The sequence below is a fragment of the Vulpes vulpes genome, chromosome 10 (genome assembly GCF_048418805.1).
Source record: "Vulpes vulpes isolate BD-2025 chromosome 10, VulVul3, whole genome shotgun sequence".
NCBI classification, from domain to species: domain Eukaryota; kingdom Metazoa; phylum Chordata; class Mammalia; order Carnivora; family Canidae; genus Vulpes; species Vulpes vulpes.
The window spans coordinates 50,322,902-50,342,919 of record NC_132789.1 but is presented as its reverse complement, the minus strand read 5'-3'; the positions used below and the strand labels follow the sequence as shown (position 1 = coordinate 50,342,919).

Here is a 20,018-nt window from a genome sequence, read left to right as displayed (position 1 = left end):
AAAGTATTTTAATACCCCAGACACTAGCTAAGCACTAATTCCCAGAAGCTTGAGAAGCAGGAGCTCGTAAAACTGCAATTTTTCCCTACAGGCAAGAAAAAGCAATAGGTACACCTGCTAATCCAGTACAATATAAATAAAAATCGTATCTTCTCTGTATCCAAGTGTTAAAGGGAATGAGGCCAGAGAAGCTATTAATTACAAATTTTTAAATACAAAATACATTTCCTAATCAAAGGATTATGACACTACAAACAGCTGCTATGTCTCAATAAAAGAGTTCCAACAGTCATAAAAATAGTAATGAGAGACAGGTTTACGATGCATTATGATATTTTATTTAAGTCTATTAGATACCTAATATGTGCCAGGTATTGCTATATGTATGAGATATACCAGTAAACAAAACAGGAAAAACCTCCGCTCTTATGAAACTCTCACATTATTGAAAGAAAAAATAATATACCAGTGCTACAAAGAAAGACAGAAGGACCATTCATTCGTATTTTCCCTGAGCAGTATCCTTTTTATACCTGTTGTCTTGGTGAAACTATTAAAAGCATGCTGTTTTACCCAAAATATCCTGGGTTTAAGATATAATAACTCTAAATGGGATAGGTAGAGATTGATATATTGAGCAAAAGGTGCTATTTTAGATACTTCAGTGAGAAAAGGCCTCTTATTAGGAGGGTAAATTTCAGCAACGACTGGAAAGAAGTGAGGGAGCAAGCAATATGGATATCTTTAGGGAGAGCTTTTCAAACAGCATCCTCTGTGTGTATGTGTGTAGAAAAGAATCTAAACCTTCACTGAGAAAGGATGAGAATCCACACTTTCAATAAAGTCTATGAAGTAGAAAACTTTCATTGTTTCTTGCCTAAAAATGGTTCCCAGGGTATAGGTTTAGCCATCACCAAGTTTATTCTGGTAATTCCACAATTAAAATAGTTTCCCTAAAGAGAATGCCTTCTCTATGAATATAAAATTGCCATGCACAGCCGGGTGGCTCAGCGGTTTACACCGCCTTTGGCCCAAGGTGTGACCATGGAGACCTGGGATGGAGTCCCACGTCAGGCTCCCTGCATGGAGCCTGCTTCTCCCTCTGCCTGTGTCTCTGCCTCTCTCTCTCTCTTTGTGTGTCTCTTATGAATAAATAAATAAAATCTTTTTTTAAAATTGCCTTATTATGGCTTTTAATATCATTGGCACTTAATATCATTTATAAATCATATATATCCCTAGACCTCATGTGATTCTAAACCCCTGCAGATTCCTCAGAGGTGCAGATATGGTGTGAAATGGAACCGGGTAATTTTCTAGTAACAACACTAGTGACATTAATAGCACCACCAATAATAATAAACAACGGACATTTTAAGTGTTTATTATGTGCCAAAGACTGTTCTAAGCAACTTAACTGAGGTTCTTAAGGATCTGACCATTTGCCAGACTGTCCAGTTAAGGGGGTCCTTGAATCTCCTTGAGATTGGACCATGCTCAATTTGCTTTTAAATAACATTATCTTAAATAATATTGGATTTTAGATAAAAAGTACATATGAGTTTTATATATGTTACACAATGGAAAATGATACATGTGATTCACAATCTCAATAGAATACCACTGGTAGGTGGAAATTCTGGAGAAGTCCATGATTATATCAATGTTTCCTTACTTGAAATTCTTCTCTTTGCTTTTATTGACATAAAGTCTGCCTTACTTCTTTGGGTTCAATTTTATATTTTATTTAAAGGAGCTGCTTCTACCATTTCTACCATCACTCTTGTGTTTAAGGTTAGTTTGGTACTATGGAGGCTCACTATGGGGACACCTACGAGAAAGCTCCACAGGTTCCCCTTCCTTCTCCTCTATCAGAGACCTGTGTAGTTTTTAGAAAGGTGACACATGCACCACTTGAACCTGAGTACAACATGTATAAGCTAAGAGACAGCATATTGTATTCCCCCAACTGTAATTAGAAAAAAATCTCAAAACTTTATTAAAATTATGGATCACAGACTTCTTATTCTAAGAATAGGGAAGACATGAGGCCTGAAGCTACTGCAATTTTGTACCAGAAATCTGACTCCCATAAATGAGGTGAAGATTCAGGAGTATATAACAATTATAAATGTCTAAACAACTAAAACAGAGCTTTAACAATACAATACATTAATATGGGTCTAATCAGGAGAGAGAAATCACAAAAGGAAAATTTAATATAAAGAACTATTAACTATAATGGGAGTTAAAGTAATGAAAGAGTGTCTAGCTGTAAGGACACAAAGAGAACTTAAAAGAATATAGGAATAGCAGACAAAAGCCACAGCCATCACTCCTGAGGCTCAGAGCACAGAAGAAAGAGTTTTCCCCTAGCTGTCTTCTCCAGTGCTGAGATCCAGAACTTGTTCAAGAGGGTACAACTTTTGCTTATTGAAAGAGAAAAGTTGCTCACTTACTAGAAATCTGCCTAAGGCACTGGCTAGCAATCTTCCATGTAAGGTGCCAGGAAGGTTATTCACAGAGAGGTGTTTCACCAGAGGCACTTCAGTACAAAACTACAAACAATACACAACACAACAGGGACAGCCACTCTGTACTGCAGTACCTGAGATCCAGGGAAGGCTCAAGCACCACAGGAGTCTGTGTTGGAAAAAGCCAGGCTCAATGCAAGAGCCTACTAAGGAAGCACAACCATTTCCCTCTGTAACTTTACTCCGGGGCCCTCTACTACATGAAGCTTCAGTGCCAGCTAAGGAAAAAAAAAATATTTGAAGGAACCAGATCAATTTCCACAGAGCAGGCAAAAAGATTGAATTTGGAACTGAGGGGTAAGAAATCAATAACCAGGACATTATATGAAGCAAAAACTGAAATAAATGAAAGGAGAAACAGAAAATTCAATAATTATAGCTGGACATTCAAATGCCCTTCTCTCTATAATTGATAGAACAATCAGGCTTCCCTCACCCCTCGAAAGATAAAATCAGCAAGAATATGGAAGACTTAAACATTATCAGCCAACTTGACCTAATAGAAATAGATAGATATAGAATATCTCAACCAACATCAGCAAAATGCACATTCAAGGGCAAGTGGAATATTATCAAGGATAGAAATATGTCTCAGTAAATTTAAAAGAACTAAAATCCTATTAAGTATGTTCTCTTACCACAGTAGAATTAAGTTAGAAATCAATATCATAAAGAAATGTAGGAAATGTGAAAATATTTGGAAATAACATATTTCAAAATAAACCGAAGAGCAAAGAAGAAACCACACACACATAAAAATTAGACAATATCTTGAAATTAATGGAAACAAATAACATCAAAATTCAATAAATGCAGCAAAATCAGTATGTAGAAAGAAATTTTAGCTTTAAATGCTTATAAAAGTTGTATTCAAGAAACTAGGAAAGGAAGAACAAAGCATGCACTAAGCAGGTAGAAGAAAGAATAATAAAGATTAGAATAAAAATCAGTAAAATTGAAAATATGAAAACAGAGAAATATCACTGAAATTAAAAAGTGATTCTTCAAGGGGTCTCGGTGGCTCAATCAGTTAAGCATCTGCCTCTGGCTCAGGTCATGATCCCAGGGTCCTGGGATGGAGCCCTGTGTCAGTCTCTGCTCAGCATAGAATCTGCTTCTCCTTCTCCCTTTGCCTACTCCCCTCCACTCATGTTCTCTTACTGTCTCACTCTCACTCAAACAAATAAATAAAATCTTAAAAAAAAGTTAAACGCATACATTGCATACAATCCAGCTTCTATCCATATATTCACAGCAATTAGCCAAACACTAGAAATAATCCAAATGTCCATCCAAACGCCCATAAAATAGAAATAATACTAAATGCAGAGAAGATTCTAGGAGAACTGCCTTTATGAACTATCAAATCTCTGACATATGAACATGATGTGTCATTTCATTTTTTTAGCTGATCTTTAATTTCACTCGGTAATGTTTTAGAGTTTTGGAAAGGGAAAACAGTTTCATATGATAGAGTACCAATTTGTCAATAAAGAGGAATGAACCAGTAAAACGTAGAATAACATGGATAGACCTCTAAAGTGGTGAAAGAAGCCAGACACAAAAGACTGCATATTAATCTATCTACATGAAATTTCTAGAAAAGGCAAAGAAAGAGAGAAAATAGACCAGTGGTTACTAGGGACTGGAAGTGGGCATAAGGAATGACTACAGATAAGCAGCAGGAAACTTTTCAGATAACGGCAGTATCATAAATTGAATAGTGATGATGGTTCACAACTGTATATGTTTTCTGGAAATCATTTAACTACAGTTATAATGGTGAATTTTATGATATGTAAATTATACCTCACTAAAGCTATTAATGTAAGGGAAGAAGAGAAGAATGACTCTGCCTTTCCTACAAGAATTGTGTTTTGGGGTAACCAAATTGCTAATAAAGAAAATTTTTTATAGAGGAACTCTACTAATACATATAGAAAGTGACAATATTAGAAAATCCACACTTTATAATCCCTAATGAAAAAATGGATCTCAAAGGGTGCTAAAGCTACTCAGTGGAAAGACTGATGAGGAACTTTGCAATGGAGGAGTTAGGCTGGTGCTACCTGGAGCCAAATCATCAATCTTAATATTACCAAACTTAACACAATCAGACTCGTATGCCATTTGATATTTTACGACAAGTACACAGCATCAACTGTGAAGGATTCTTGACCAAAAATAAATAAATAAATAAACCTGAATCCAATCAAATCTCTAGATCTAATTAACAGTTTATATAATACAGTAATAAACAAGCTAAACCACCTTTTTTTTTTTTAAACCACCCTTTAAGGAAGCAATCAGTCAAATCCAAGTTGTAGGATATTTTTTGAAGATTTTATTTATTTATTTGATAGAGAGACATTAGAAAGCGGGAGAGGGGTAGAAGAAGCAGATTTCCTGCAGAGCAGGGGACCCAAGACCAGGCTCGATCCCATGACCCTGAGATCATGACCTGGGCTGAAGGCAGATGCTTTACCAACTAAGCCCTCAGGTGCCCCTCTAGAATATTCTAAAGGACTTGGGTTTTCTAGCAAGTTCACAGCATTAAAGGGGGTGCCTGTCTGGCTCAGTCAGTGGAGCATGTGACTTCTTGATCTTGAGGTTGGAGGTTCAAGCCTCATATTGGGGTGGAGATTACTTAAAAATAAAAACTTAAAAAAAGAAAGGGAAACTACTACAGAAAAAAAGAAGTTTAGGAGCTAAACAGCAATACACAAAGTGTGAACCACACCTTGATTGGATTCTGATCTTAGCAAACCAACCATAAAAAGACATTTTGGTGACAACTAGGGAAATCTTCATAATGACTACATATTTGATGTTATTAAGAAATTATTAATTTTGGGAGTGACTGGATGGTGCTGTCAGTTAAACACCCGACTCTTATTTTCAATTCAGGTCATGGGACTCAGGGTTCTGAGATTGAGCCCTGTTTTAGGCTCCCTGCTCAGCATGGAGTCCACTTGAGATTCTCTCTTTCTCTCTCACTCTGCCCCTTTCACTTGTACTCTCTCTCTCTTTTTTAAAGATTTTATTTATTTATTCATGAGACACACAGAGAGAGGCAGAGACATAGGCAGAGGGAAAAGTAGGCTCCACATAGGGGGCCTGATGTGGGACTGATCCTGAGACTCCGGGATCACGACCTGAGCTGAAAGCAGACGCTCAACTGCTGAGCCACCCAAGCATCCCTTTCTCTCTCAAATAAATAAATATTTTTTAAAATTTCTTTTTTTAAGATTTTATTTATTTATTCATGATAGTCACACAGAGAGAGACAGAGAGGCAGAGACACAGGCAGAGGGAGAAGCAGGCTCCATGCACCGGGAGCCCGATGTGGGATTCGATCCCGGGTCTCCAGGATCGCGCCCTGGGCCAAAGGCAGGCGCCAAACCGCTGCGCCACCCAGGGATCCCAAATAAATATTTTTTAAAAAATTAATTGTATTGTATGATATCAGCATAGTGGTTGTGTATGTGTGTGTGTGTGTGTGTGTGTGTGTGTGTGTGTATTTCAGTCTTTATCAGTCAGAGATCATGCCAGAGTATTTGTGGTAAAATAATGTAAATTATTTGCTTTTAAAGAGTCCCACAATTACTTAAAGATTGATAATATGGGTGATCCCTGGGTGGCTCAGTGGTTTAGCGCCTGCCTTTGGCCCAGGGTGTGATCCTGGAGTCCTGGGATCAAGTCCCACATCAGGCTCCCTGCATGGAGCCTGCTTCTCCCTCTGTGCCTGTGTCTCTGCCTCTCTCTCTCTCTCTCTATGTGTGTGTGTGTGTGTGTGTGTGTGTGTCATGAATAAATAAGTAAAATCCAGAAAAAAAGAAAAGATTGATAATATGTTGAAAATTGTTGAAGCTAGACAATATATATGTTGGGCTTCATTGCCCCATCCTCTCCACTCTCAGTATGTTTTTAATTTTTCATATTAATAAGGTTAGTGGACAGGGAAAGACTGCAAAACTAAAAGGAAAAGAAAAGTAAAAGAAAAGGGGGGCTGCAGCTCACAAGAGAGATTAGAAATAAAGGCTGATGTGGAAGTCATCAGAAGATAGGGAACACATGAGCCAAATATTTGGAGAGTAGAATATAAGAAGAAAGTAGAAAATAAATACATAAAAAGAGACCAGAGAAGTAAAGCCAGTGGAATAGTAATAAATAAGACAGAGTAGAAAAAGATGAGTTTGAGAAAGGTACCAAAAAGAAGAGACCTAAAAGAAAAATTGAATCAGAATCAAGGCAAGAAAGTTTCCAAATAATAACTACTAAGTACTCTTCTTACAGCCCCCAAATTTCCAATCAAATAGAATAAAGGGGCACCTGGGTGGTTTAGTTGGTTAAACATTCAACTCTTGGTTTCAGGTCAGGTCCTAACCTCATGGTTGGTGAGAATGAGCCCCATGTGGGGCTCCACATTCAGCAGGAGTCTGCTTGGATATTCTCTCCCTCTGCCCCTTCCCCCACTTGCATGCTCTCTCACTCTCTCTCTCTCAAATAAATAAATAAATCTTTTTAAAAAAATACACAGAAAAAAAAGAATTATGTTTCTAACAAAAGAATTTCAGAATGATGAAATAATTATCTCATTCAGCTATGAGATAAACAATATCTAGATATTAGATATTTAGATATTAGAATTCATATCTTCTAAAATACACAACACAATCTCCCAGATCTTGAAGATGTTGAAGGAATATTAAAAAGGCATTTATAAAAAAATAAATAAATAAAAATAAAAATAAAAAGGCATTTACCCACCAAATTGCCACCTAGCTAATCTGCCATAGTGAAAGATAGGATACCAAGTGCTAGAACAACTATAAAAAAATAAATAAATAAAGAAGATATTGACACTGGCCATTAAAGAGTTCTCTGGAGAAAAATCATTAAACTCTAAGATTCATGAAGATTAGATAGTAAACTGGCCCAATTTCTCCCCATATGCTCATATTCCAGCATGGTGCCAGGTCCCATGTTTCTACAATAATGGAGCCCCAGTGGGGTACTGGGGGCAGGTAGCACTGATGATGCCCAATATTGTTGGTGTTTTGAGCCACAGTTCTAAATGTTAGAGCAAACTGTGATCTCAGATTCCTCTCTAATTACAAGGATAAATAACAGAGCTTTTCATTTCATACTCGAAGCTTTAATAACTTATTCCCACGTATGTATATACCTCTGCATTGTTGCTCTCAAAAGTAGTTGTACCTCTTTATACTTAATTTCTAGTACTTTGAGGAATTTATTATCCACAGCCTTGAAAATGTCACTTCAAATAATTTATTAACATATTAGATGCAATACAAAATGTAAATCATATATATTTTAAGCTATCATCCCTTAAATCTTCTATTATTTACTCTATTAATTTTCAATACACTGAGGTTAAAGACATATGCTTCTTTGCAAGGCAAAGCCCCACCTAACATGAATCTCTATCTTTACATCAAAAACAATTCATATCATCTAAATCAATATAAGGTTCAAATAAGTCTTTTTGATTTCCACAGACCCAACACAGAAAAAGGAAAAACTCCCAGCCTCTCTGCAGCACATGTATATTTTATTATTTCCAGGTATATTCTGAAAAATGTTTTTAAAAATGCTTAAAAGGTCTCCAATTGAGATCTTTAAAATTCTTAGCAAACTTTTTTAAAAATTTACCTAACTCAAGATTAATAATCATAATTCTAAAATGTCCTAGAATCAGGAATGAAAAGTTAAAAACTTACATTCAAGCTGTGCAACCACATCTCCAGGGTCTACTGCTTCAGGGAACACCTATAGTGGGAGAATGTAGATGGAAGCAGGGTGGGAAAGAAGAAATGAAAGGAACAGACACATAAAAAGTCTTTGTTTTTCCCCTCATTCCCATAATATTCCTTTCCCACCCAAAGAAATTTCTGACATTATTGAGGACTGTCACTTCATCTCTGTTTCCCATGATCACTATGGAGGGTCTGACAATTAAACACCCATTACAGCTGACTATGGCTCCCTCTCCAACGTCACCTGTGCTTCATCTTCATCTCCAGTTCCTCCTGCTATTTGTTTCCGTGGTCATACTGGCCTTCTTGGTGCGCCTCCAATTCATCAAGCTTATTCCCACCAAGAAGCCTTTCTATTTGCTATTCCTCAGCTTAGAATGCTTTTCCTGGGCAGCCTGGGTGGCTCAGCAGTTTAGCGCCGCCTTCGGCCCAGGTTGTGATCCTGGAGACCCTGGATCGAGTCCCATGTCAGGCTCCCTGCATGGAGCCTGCTTCTCTCTCTGCCTGTGTCTCTGCCTCTCTCTCTCTCTCTGTGTCTGTGTCTCTCATTCATGAATAAATAAAGTCTTAAAAAAAAAATTCTAAAAAAAAAAAAAAAAAAGAATGCTTTTCCTCCAGACCTTCGAATAACTGCTAACTGTCTCATAATTCAGGCTCAGCTTAAATGTTACTGCCATCTCTGAACACTCAGACCCTCTCCATCCCCTTGTCTTCCCTTTATTCTTTTCATGACATTTATCACTACCTAAAATTATATTATTCTCATGTTTACTTGATTAGTGTCTGTTTCTCCCATTACAGTGAAAGCTCCAAGAAAGGAGGCTATTTGTCTTGTTTACCCAGTGCCTCCAAATATTTGCATGGAACAGGGCAGGACATGGGTAATTACTTGCAGAAAAAAAGGGGAAGGTAGGAAGGAAGGAAGGAAGGAAGGAAGGAAGGAAGGAAGGAAGGAAGGAAGGAAGGAAAAGGGGAAGGGGAAGGGGAGGGAAGGGAAGGGAAGGGAAGGGAAGGGAAGGGAAGGGAAGGGAAGGGAAGGGAAGGGAAGGGAAGGAGGGAGGGAGGAATGGGAGGTTAGGGAAGGAAGGAGGGAAGTAGAGAAGGAAAGAATGAAACAAAAAAATAAAGAATATGACTGGTAATAAACTAAAAGCAGTAGTTTTAGGGGAAAAATAGAAAAGAAACTCAAGAAAGAAATACACGAGATAGCCATAAATAAAAATGTAAAACCTATTTTTACCTATTAATATCTCCTCTTTTTTTATAAAAATTATTTAATACTCAAGATGCTCTATCTTACATAAAGCCCACTAACAAAATTTGGAAATAGACTGATCCATCATGAAAAAGAGGCAACTGATTCACTGCATAATAGAATGCATATTTATTTTCAAGCTTCCGAGTTTAAGTTACAAATCTCCTTCTGAATGAAATCAAAGTATACAGTCAGCAACAATAATTTGTGCTCTGGGCTTTTATTAAAAATTGGAAGTATTCTGATTATTTGTTAATATTTGATCTGATATTTGAACTCACCTTTTCAAACACCATTCTGGCATTGAAGACCAGTGGAAAATTGGCTGGGACACATTGTGTCTTTTTGTATTGGCCAAACACACAGATGCTAAGATAGATGTCCTCCTTGTCTTTCAGCACCACTCCTGGACAAGTTACCTGAATGAAATTAGATAGAGAGATGTAACTGCTTTATGAATTCCCTGAACTATCCTACTAAAATAATTTACAAGGCATTACATTAAAACACTAGTCTGCTAAGCTAATAAAAATACGCACAAATAAAAAAAGGAGAGAGAGAGACTCGAGTGTTTACAGAGTTAAATGAAATGCCTTTATAACTTCCATCCCTCTGAGAAATCTATGATTCTCCATTTGGTTATTTGTGCCACATTTGAAGCTCTGTGTACTGGCTCTTGGGACAGACACTAACAGTTTTAAAGTCAGCCTTAGGCACCCACTTTACGCTGAATGCTGACATAAACTTATTCAGCATCATTTAATCACAAAGGATTAAGACTCAGCAGAAACAAAGCACTATCCTAAAAGACACAAAAAAAAATAGTGATAGAAAGTACCACCCTAAACAGCAGCCCATGCACACTCTCATCAAAAGCAATATGACAAACTTCCAAAGCTAGTGAACTATAAGTTTCTAGCCCAGTGAAATATTTTTAAAATATGAAATTGTATTTATTTAGCCACATGATTGACAGAAAGTATAGACACAAAATATGGCATTTCTAAAAACTACATGGCACAGTCTCCTCAGGCCCTGCCCACATTTCATTGTCAGTAATCAACCACACCCTTACATGGATTTTAAAGGCTAAGATTTCATTCCAATATACTCATATTGTAGTATCACTCAACACCTCCCCAATAATACAATGAAAGTATATTTGTATTGTCCTCTGACCACACACATTACATTCTTCCATTATTAGGATGACTACTCCTTACCATTCCATTTCATCTCCTCCTCATTTATAATTATCACCTCTCAAGGCTTACATCAATCAGCTACATCTCCTACAAAAAAAAACCTATCTTGACTCACCAGATATCATTATTCATTCAATCTAACTCAAACATTTATTATGAATTTACTATATTCAAGTAAAAACGTTTTAAATTCTCATAACATTTTGTAGTTCTCTTAAGGCCTAATTATTGTCTCCATGCATTTTAATTAAGTGGGTACATCTCACCTCTTTTAGTTGTAATTCCCTAAGGACAGAAATTTTATTCGCATCAGTGTATCCAAAGCCACAGACTTTCAGTGTTAAAAAGAAGCTTAGAGATTATCAAGTACAGCTTCATATTTTTTATATATGACAACAATAGAGCCCCAAGAAATATAGGTGATCTACTTACTTAAAGCGACACAGTAAATGAATCAATACAATACATTCAAAAGTGCTTAGAAAAGTGCCTAACAGGGCAGCCCCGGTGGCACAGGGGTTTAGCGCCGCCTGCAGCCTGGGGTGTGATCCTGGAGATCCAGGATCGAGTCCCACATCGAGCTCCTTGCATGGAGCCTGCTTCTCCCTCTGCCTGTGTCTCTGTCTCTGTATCTCTCTCTCTTTCTCTGTGTGTGTCTCTCATGAATAAATAAATAAAATCTTAAAAAAAAAATGTCTGCCAGCTTTCTTTAAAAAAAAAAAAGTGCCTAACAGAGCATTCCACCAATATAGTTATTGTTAGACTGAAAATCATTATAATTTGTCATATCAACACAAATTATTGCACTGAATAAATGACTAAGACTTCATGTCTCTTTGTACATTGCAGTTAAGATTATTTTCTGTGCCAGATATTTTTACTTCCTCTCCCCCTGAATCAACTTTCCACTCTGTCCTAATATATTCCCCACTGATTATTAAAATCTATTAAAATCAAGGTCTTCAGCAAATCTCATGCTGTCCATCACCTTCATTTCCTACTCTGCCTCATTAAAATCAAATCTGTTAGAATCCCTCTAACTTCATATTACCCAATGTGGTAGGTGCTAGCCACTTATGCTTACGGTTGTGGCTAGTCCAAATTTGAGATGGACAATGAGTGTAAAATACAAGATTTTGAAGATTTTGAGAACTTGTTCAAAAAGATTTTGAAGACTCATTACAAAATCAGCATAAAATATCTCATTAATAACTAACACTTTGAATATATTGACTTAAGTAAAATTATTATTAAAACTAATTTATTGGGATCCCTGGGTGGCGCAGCGGTTTGGCGCCTGCCTTTGGCCCAGGGCGCGATCCTGGAGACCCGGGATCGAATCCCACATCGGGCTCCCGGTGCGTGGAGCCTGCTTCTCCCTCTGCCTGTGTCTCTGCCTCTCTCTCTCTCTCTCTCTCTCTCTCTCTCTGTGATTATCATAAATAAATAAAAATTAAAAAAATAAAATAAAATAAAACTAATTTATTTATTTATTTTCACTTTTTTAATGTAGCTGGTAAAAAATTTACAATTACATCCTTGGTTCAAACTTGTTACTCATATTCTATTTCTTTTTTTTTTTTTCATATTCTATTTCTACTGAGTTGTGCAGCTACTCTAATTGAGAGTACTCTATTGGAAACTACTGACTCTCTTTCCAATGTGCAATATATGCAAAAGGGCAACTGGGTGGCTCAGTGGTTGAGCATCTGCCTTTGGCTCAGGTTGTGATCCTGGGATCCTGGGATCAAGTACCACATCAAGCTCCCAGCAGGGAGCCTGCTTCTCCCTCTGCCTATGTCTCTGCCTCTCTCTCTGTGTGTCTTTCATGAATAAATAAATAAAATCTTTGAAATATACATACACACACACACACACACATATATATACGCAAGAAAGCATGAGTTTTTCTCACCCACATTTCTACAAATTCTGCCATGCTTTAAAAGAACACCCAGTAGCTTTCCAAAAAGAAAGTAGGAAAGGGAGGGTGGGTAAAGAAAATCAGATTGAACAAACAGAAAATAAAAAGCAAAGCAGTTGACTTAAACAACCATATGGATAATTACATGAATGCAAATAATCTAAGCATTCTAATTAAATGGAAGAGATTGTCAGATTGGATTAAAAAAAGCAAGAACAATATGCTGTATGCAAAAAAAAATCACTTTAAAGATAAAGATGCACATGGCAAAGTACTTTCAGACTGGTGGACCAAATACCTCCAAAAATCAGCTCCTCTATAAAAGCAAAAGAGAACATTACCAACAACTGGTGAAATCAACTTTTTACAGCTATAGAAAATAACCAGAGATTTGCAACAATCTGAAGAGCATTTATTTGAAAAAAAAAATAGCTGACTTGCAGTTAAAACAGTGATACTGTGGTATGCTAACATATTCTACTCCCCATCTCCTCTACTCAGGTCTTCTTTAGCCTTGAAATACAAAATCCTTAGAATTATATTAGCCATGAAAACCAGCAGTCACACAGACACTGTAGTGTTCAGAACAGGTTTAACGCTACCCAAAAAGCCTCATCCCCGTGGAACTGCCATTATTTGATCTGTCTGACAGTTCCCTGGAAACCCTCATTCACAGGGATTCTCTTTATTTGATCTGAATTGAAGTTCACTCATACAAACAGCCTTTCTCCGGAAGGCAATTGTCAAAAACAATCAGTAGCAATTGTTTAACACAACAGATGCCCGAGGCAGTGATCACAATTGAGGCAAACCATAACCTGATCAAAATGCAAAGCTGGAAATGCATGTATATGAGTGTATGGGGGGGGGGGGAGTGCTGTCTTGAGAAGCTATATAACATAATTTTGGCAGTTTAGAAGATCATGCACATGTTCAAGGTTGTGCATGTGCTCAGAAATGACCTGATGAAACCCTAATCTCTCTGGCTGACCCTGAGGCTTTGAAATAGTTGGAAGTGAAGGCTAAGACAGAGTTGTAAACTACCTGCACAGCACAGAAAATATGCCTCAACAATCATACAAAAATCCTCAGCAAAGACAGGGAGACTTATTGGTTCAAGACATTTAAGGATATATAAATCCAGTCATTAGCAAGCCATGAAGCTAACCAAGCAGACTTTGGTGGCCACCGGTGACAAAGAATACAGACGTTAACTCAGGAAAGTAACTAAGCAAACAGAAAGCAATAGCAAACAACAAACCCTGAGAAAGAGGGGGAGTCTGATTTACAGAGTTCCATATTACACTATTTAAAATGTTCAATTTTCAACAACAAAAAAATATTACATGCAAAGAAACAAGAGTATCACCCATACACAGGGGAAAAGGCAGTCAACAGAAACTGTCTCTGAGGAAGCCCAGTCTCCTAAACAGAGACTTTAAATCACCTATTATAAATATGTAAAAAGAACTAAAGGAAACCTTGTCTAAAAATCTAAAGCAAAAAATAAAAATAAAAAATAAATTAAAATCTCAAGTAAAGTAGGGCAACATGGCAATAATGTTTCTTCAAAGAAGGAATATCAAAAATAAGTAGTAATTATTTTTTTAAAGAACAAAGTAGAAATTCTAGAGTTGAAAAGCACATGACAGAAATGAAAAAAATTCACTAAAGAAGCTAGCAGAAGAAAGACTACGTGAACCTGAAAATATTATTCAGCCTAAGGAACAGAAAGAAAAAATAAAGAAAAATGAAGAGGGACATCAGGGTGGCTCAGTGGTTGAGTATTTGCCTTCGGCTCAGGTGTGATCCCGGTGTCCCGAGATCAAGTCCCATATATCGTGCTCCCCATAGGGAGCCTGCTTCTCCCTCTGCCTGTATCTCTGCCTCTCTGTTTCTCATGAATAGATAAAATCTTTAAAAAAAAGAAAAAAGAAAAATGAACAGAATCTCAGAGATCTGTGGAATACTATTAAGCACAACATAGAAATGATTGGAACCCCAGAATGAGAGGAGAAATGGCCAGAAAGAATATCTGAAAAAATAATGGACAAAAACTTCCATAATTTAAAGAAAAGTAATCTATACATCCAACAAGCTCAGAGAATTCCAAACCACATAAAAGACAAAGATGAAGAGAGAATTTTTAATGCAACACAAGAGAAGTGATTCAACAGGTACCAAAAATCCTCAATAGGATTAACAGCTGATTTTGCATCAGAAACATGAAGCTATAAAGAAGTGAGATGACTTATTCAAAGTGCCGAAGGAATTTCAGAATATTTGCACAATGCACTTCAATTCTATCAAATAAGAATTCAATTTCAACAAAAATTTCCCTTCCAAAAGGATGGAAAACTAAGACATTCTTAGCAAAACAAAAACAGGTAATTCATCCTTAGCACAATTTCCCCATAAGATATACTAAAGAAAATCCTTCAGTAGAAAGGACACTAGACAGCAACTCATATCCACATGAAAAGAAAAAAAAAAAGAACACAAGGAAGGGAACTGCATAGATAAATATGACGACAGTATACATTTTTTTCTCTTATTGCTCCATCCTTAATTAAAATTAAATTACATAAAGCAGCAATTACTAAACTGTGTTGATAAGGCTTATCTGTATAAAGATATAATTTGTATGACAATAAAATCATTAAGGGACAGAATGGAACTAAATAGAAGCAAAAGTTTTGTGTACTATTCAAATTAAATTGGTATTAATCCATACCAGATTGTTATAAACTAAGATAGTAATTGTGAACCCCCCGAACAACCACTAAGAAAATACCTTAAAAACATAGTAATAGAAACAAAGGAATTAAAATGATATACTAGAAAACAGTTAACACAAAAGGCAGTAATGCAGAAACAGAGAAACAACAAAAAAAGACATGACATGCAGAAAACAAATGGCAAAATGAGAGACAAATCCTACCTTAACTGTGATTACATTAAAGGCAAACTGACCAAATACTCCAAGCAAAGGTAGAACTTGGCAAAATGGATAAAAACTATAAGCCAGCTATATGTTGTCTATAAGAAACACACTGTAGATTCAAAAACACAAATGAGTTGATAGTAATAGAATGGAAAAAATGAACTATGCAAGCAGCAACCAAAAGAGAGCTGCAATAGTTATACTAATATCAGACAAAATAGACATTAAAACAAAAATGGGCACTAGAAACTAAAACAGACATTTTATAATGACACAGCAACTAAAAACACATATATAAGATACAGATTTCAAGAAAACATTTATGCACTTAACAGAGCTGGAGCAAAAAAAGATAGCCATCTCTTCAAAGAAGATAAAACAAATGACCAATAAACTCACGAAAAACGTTCAATATTACTAGTCATTGGGGAAGTATAAATCAAAATCATACTGAAATATCTCTTCACATCCACTAAAATGACTATAATTTAAAAGATGGACAAAAACAAGTGTTGGGGAGCATGCCAAAAAATGGGAACCCTTATACTTTGCTGATGGAAATGTATCAATGGCACAGCCACTGTGGAAAAATGTTTGGCAGTTCCTCAAAAAAACTAAACAGAGTTTCCATGAAATTCACCAATTCCAAGGTATATACCCAAGAGTGCTGAAAACATATAACAACCCAAAAATATATACAAGAGTATAACAGCATTTTATAAGAGTCAAAAAGTAGACACAATCCAAATGTCCATCAACTGAAGAATAGATTAGCAAAATGTAGTATATCCAATGGAATATTATCTGACCATAAAAAGGAATAAAGCACTGACAGATGCAACATGCATGAACCTTACAAGCATGCTAAGTGAAAGCAGCCAGACACAAAAGGCTACATACCTTATGATTCCATTTATATAAATGTCCCCAGTAGGCAAACCTATAGAGTTAGAAATTCAATTAGCGGTAGCCAGGGTCTTGAGGAAGAGGGAAAATGAGGAACGGCAGCTAATAGATATGGGATTTCTTTATTGGGTGATGAAAATGCTCTGGAATTGATTGTTTTACAATTTTTCAGTGAATATATTAACATTCACTGAATTGTACACTTTAAATGTTTTTTTTTAAGACTTTATTTATTCGTGAGAGACACAGAGAGAAAGTAGAGACACAGGCAGAGGGAGAAGGAGGCTCCATGCAGGGAGCCCAATGTGGAACTCAATCCCGGGACTCCGGGACTCCTGGATCAAACCTGTTGAGCCACCCAGGTGTCCCTAAATGGGTATATTTTTATACTTGAATTATATCTTCATCTTTTAAAAAATAAAGATTTAAGATAAAAGCAAAATGATAGAAAAAGGTATACCATGCATTCATTAATCATAAGAAAGCTGGATGACTGTCTTAATATGATATAAAGTAGACTTAAGAAAAAGATTACCAAGGTTAAAGTGAAATATTTCATATTGATTAAAAATTTGATTTATCAGGAAGCTATAACAAAATTAAATGTATAGCCTTAATAATACAGTATCAAAGTAAACGAAGCAAAAAATTACAGTATATAACTGTAACTGATTTTTCAGTAACTGATAAAATAAGCAGTCAAAAGATCATTAAGAGTATAAAAAATGTGAACGACATTCAAGTAATTTGACCTAATTGACATTTATGTAATAACTCCATCCAAGAGCAAAAGGATACACATTTTTTTCAAGTGCACATGAAAACATTCATGAATAGAGATATTATGAGCCATATAAGTCTAATAAACATAAATGGACTGAAGTCATGCAGAGTGTATTTTCTAATCCCATTAAACCAAACTAGAATAAACAATAGGAAAATCTAAAAAAAAAACCAGGAAAAAATTAAAAATTAAAAAACAGGAAAATATCTAGAAAAAAAATCTAAATATTTAGAAATTAAACAATAGATTTCTAAATCACAAGAATAGAAATTACAAGACAAATTAAAAATACTTTGAACTGCATGAAAATGAAAAGACAACATATAAAAATGTGTCAGATATAATTAAATCACTTCTAAAAGGTATACTGTAGTATTAAATCTTAGAAATTCCCTGCAATTCTTTTTCTTCAGAAAAGGCATTTGACATCTGTAAGCTCCATTCACGATAAAAGCTCTAGAAAACTGAGGCCTGAAGGAAATTTCCTCAACTGATAAAGAATATCTATGAAAAAGCCTGAATTTGATGTCATACTGATGTTGAAAGACTGGATGCTTCCCCAATATAGCAGAAAGGTCAGTATGTCCATGCTCAACACTTGTATTCAACAATGTACTATATAGGTCCTGGCCAGTGAAAAAGGACAAGCAAAAGAAATTTTAAAAATAAAAGAAATACAGCGCCTAGGTGGCTCAGTTGGTTAAGCATCAGCCTTTGCTTCACGTCACAATCCCAGCGTCCTGGGATTGAGTCCCACACCAGGCTACTTGCTCAGCCAGGAGTCTGCTTCTCCCTTTGCCTGCAGCTTGCCCTGCTTGCACTCTCTGACAAATAAATAAAATCTTTTTAAAAATAAAAAATAAAAGAAATAAAAGGTATACAAATTGAAAAGAAGTAAAACTGATTATTTGTAGACAACCTAATTGTAGTCTATAATCTACAAATATGCTACTAGAAATAAAGAATCTGATGTCAAAAAAAAAAAATCTGATGTCAAAGGATATAAATTCAATATGCAAAAATCAATGTTATTTCTTTATGTCAGAACACTTATATGAAATTTTTTTATTTTTTTTAAAAAAATGAAAAATTTTTAAAAGTACCATTTGCAATAGCATTAAAACCTGAGGTATGCAGTACTTACATATAAATTTAACAAAATATGTGTGAGGCATGCCTACTGACAACAATAAACACTTCTGAAAGAAACTGAAGGTCCAGACAATGTAAAAAATATACCAGGTTCGTAGACTGAAAGACTCAATACTATTAAGATATCAATTCTCACAAAACTGGCCTATAATTCGGTGTAATCCCAAGAGCTAAGAAAACCAACAGAATTGACAAGCCAGTGATAAATTCACTTCAAATGAAATCTGAAAACAATTTTAAAGTAAGTGTTTAGGATACTTCATCTGAGAGAAGGGGGAAAATTCCATAAAAAACCCAAAAACTATAAAATTAACAGAGAAGGAAGATATTTGCCAGAAATTTAAAAAGAGAAACTAGGGGGTGGCTGGCTGTCTCAATCAGTAGAGCATGCAACTTTTGATCTCGAGGTAGTGAGTTTGAGCCCCACATTACTTAAAATAGAGATTAATTAAAAAATTAATAAATGTATAAACATAAAGACAGGTTATATGAGAATTCTTGAATATGTAGTCCATGAAGTTAAAAATCTCAATACAGGAGTTTGGGGACTTTGCTTTTTTTAAATTTTCTTTTAAGGATTTTATTTATTTGAGAGAGGGAGTAGGAGAGAGTGAGCAGCGGGGAGGAATAAAGAGAGAGGGAGAAGCAGGCTCCACACTGACCAGGGAGTCCAACGTGGGGCTCATCCATCGTGGGGCTTGACTGACATGGGGCTTGACCCAAAGACCCTGGGATCATGACCTGGGCAGAAGGCAGACACTAACGCAACTGAGCAACCCAGGCACCTCTGGGGGAAGGGTTCTGAGAGAGAGAGTGTGTGAGTGCACACACACATGCATGAGCAGGGGGAGGGGGAGAGAGAGAATCTCAAGCAGGCTCCATGCTCAGCACAGAGCCCCACAAGGGGCTGGATCTCTTGACCCTGAGATCATGATCGGAGCCAAAATCAGGAGTTGGACACTAACCAACTGAGCCACCCAGGCAGGTGCACCTCAATACAGGAGATTTTTAAAATTTAACTTGATAACTTCTTAAGAATATAATTCTGAAGAATTCTCCCAGAACAAGTATAAAAATAAAAATTACACCAAAAAAAAAAAAGCACATGGAGAACAGATACAAGTTCCAATATATGTCAGAGGAAAGGAGAAAACAGGAGAAAAAAATAAAAGTCAAAGATATGGAAGCTAAGAATTTACCCAGAACTGGAGAAACCCACAAATTCTCAAATAGATGGTACACACCCAACGCAAAACAGAGTAGGTAGAAATGAATCCACAGTTGTACAGATCACGGTGCACTAGAAGACATCAAGGATACAGTGAAATACATAAGCAAACTGAAGATTTTAATATATCTCCATTACAACCTGGAAGATCAGGCAGACAAAATAAATTAATATGGGATTAAAGATAATTTGGGGGGATCCCTGGGTGGCTCAGCAGTTTAGCGCCTGCCTTCAGCCTGGGGCGTGATCCTGGAGTCCCGGTATCGAGTCTCACATCGAGCACCCTGCATGGAGCCTGCTTCTCCC

General features: G+C 36.2%; 1 protein-coding gene across 7 annotated transcripts in view; it reads right to left on the bottom strand.

Annotated features, from left to right (window-relative positions):
• SPATA6 (spermatogenesis associated 6) overlaps positions 1-20,018 on the bottom strand; it is a 143,065-nt gene that overhangs the window by 111,946 nt on the left and 11,101 nt on the right. For 3 of the 7 annotated variants that reach the window (XM_025991876.2, XM_025991878.2, XM_072724056.1), the window contains exons 2-3: positions 9,851-9,988; positions 8,279-8,327 (exon numbers count right to left, since the gene is read on the bottom strand). In XM_025991876.2, the coding sequence (XP_025847661.2) occupies positions 8,279-8,327; positions 9,851-9,988 (187 nt within the window). Of the gene's footprint in view, positions 1-8,278; positions 8,328-9,850; positions 9,989-10,792; positions 10,862-16,542; positions 16,604-20,018 lie in introns of those variants that run through there. The other 4 variants (XM_072724054.1, XM_072724055.1, XM_025991877.2 and 1 more) reach the window with 3 other exon arrangements.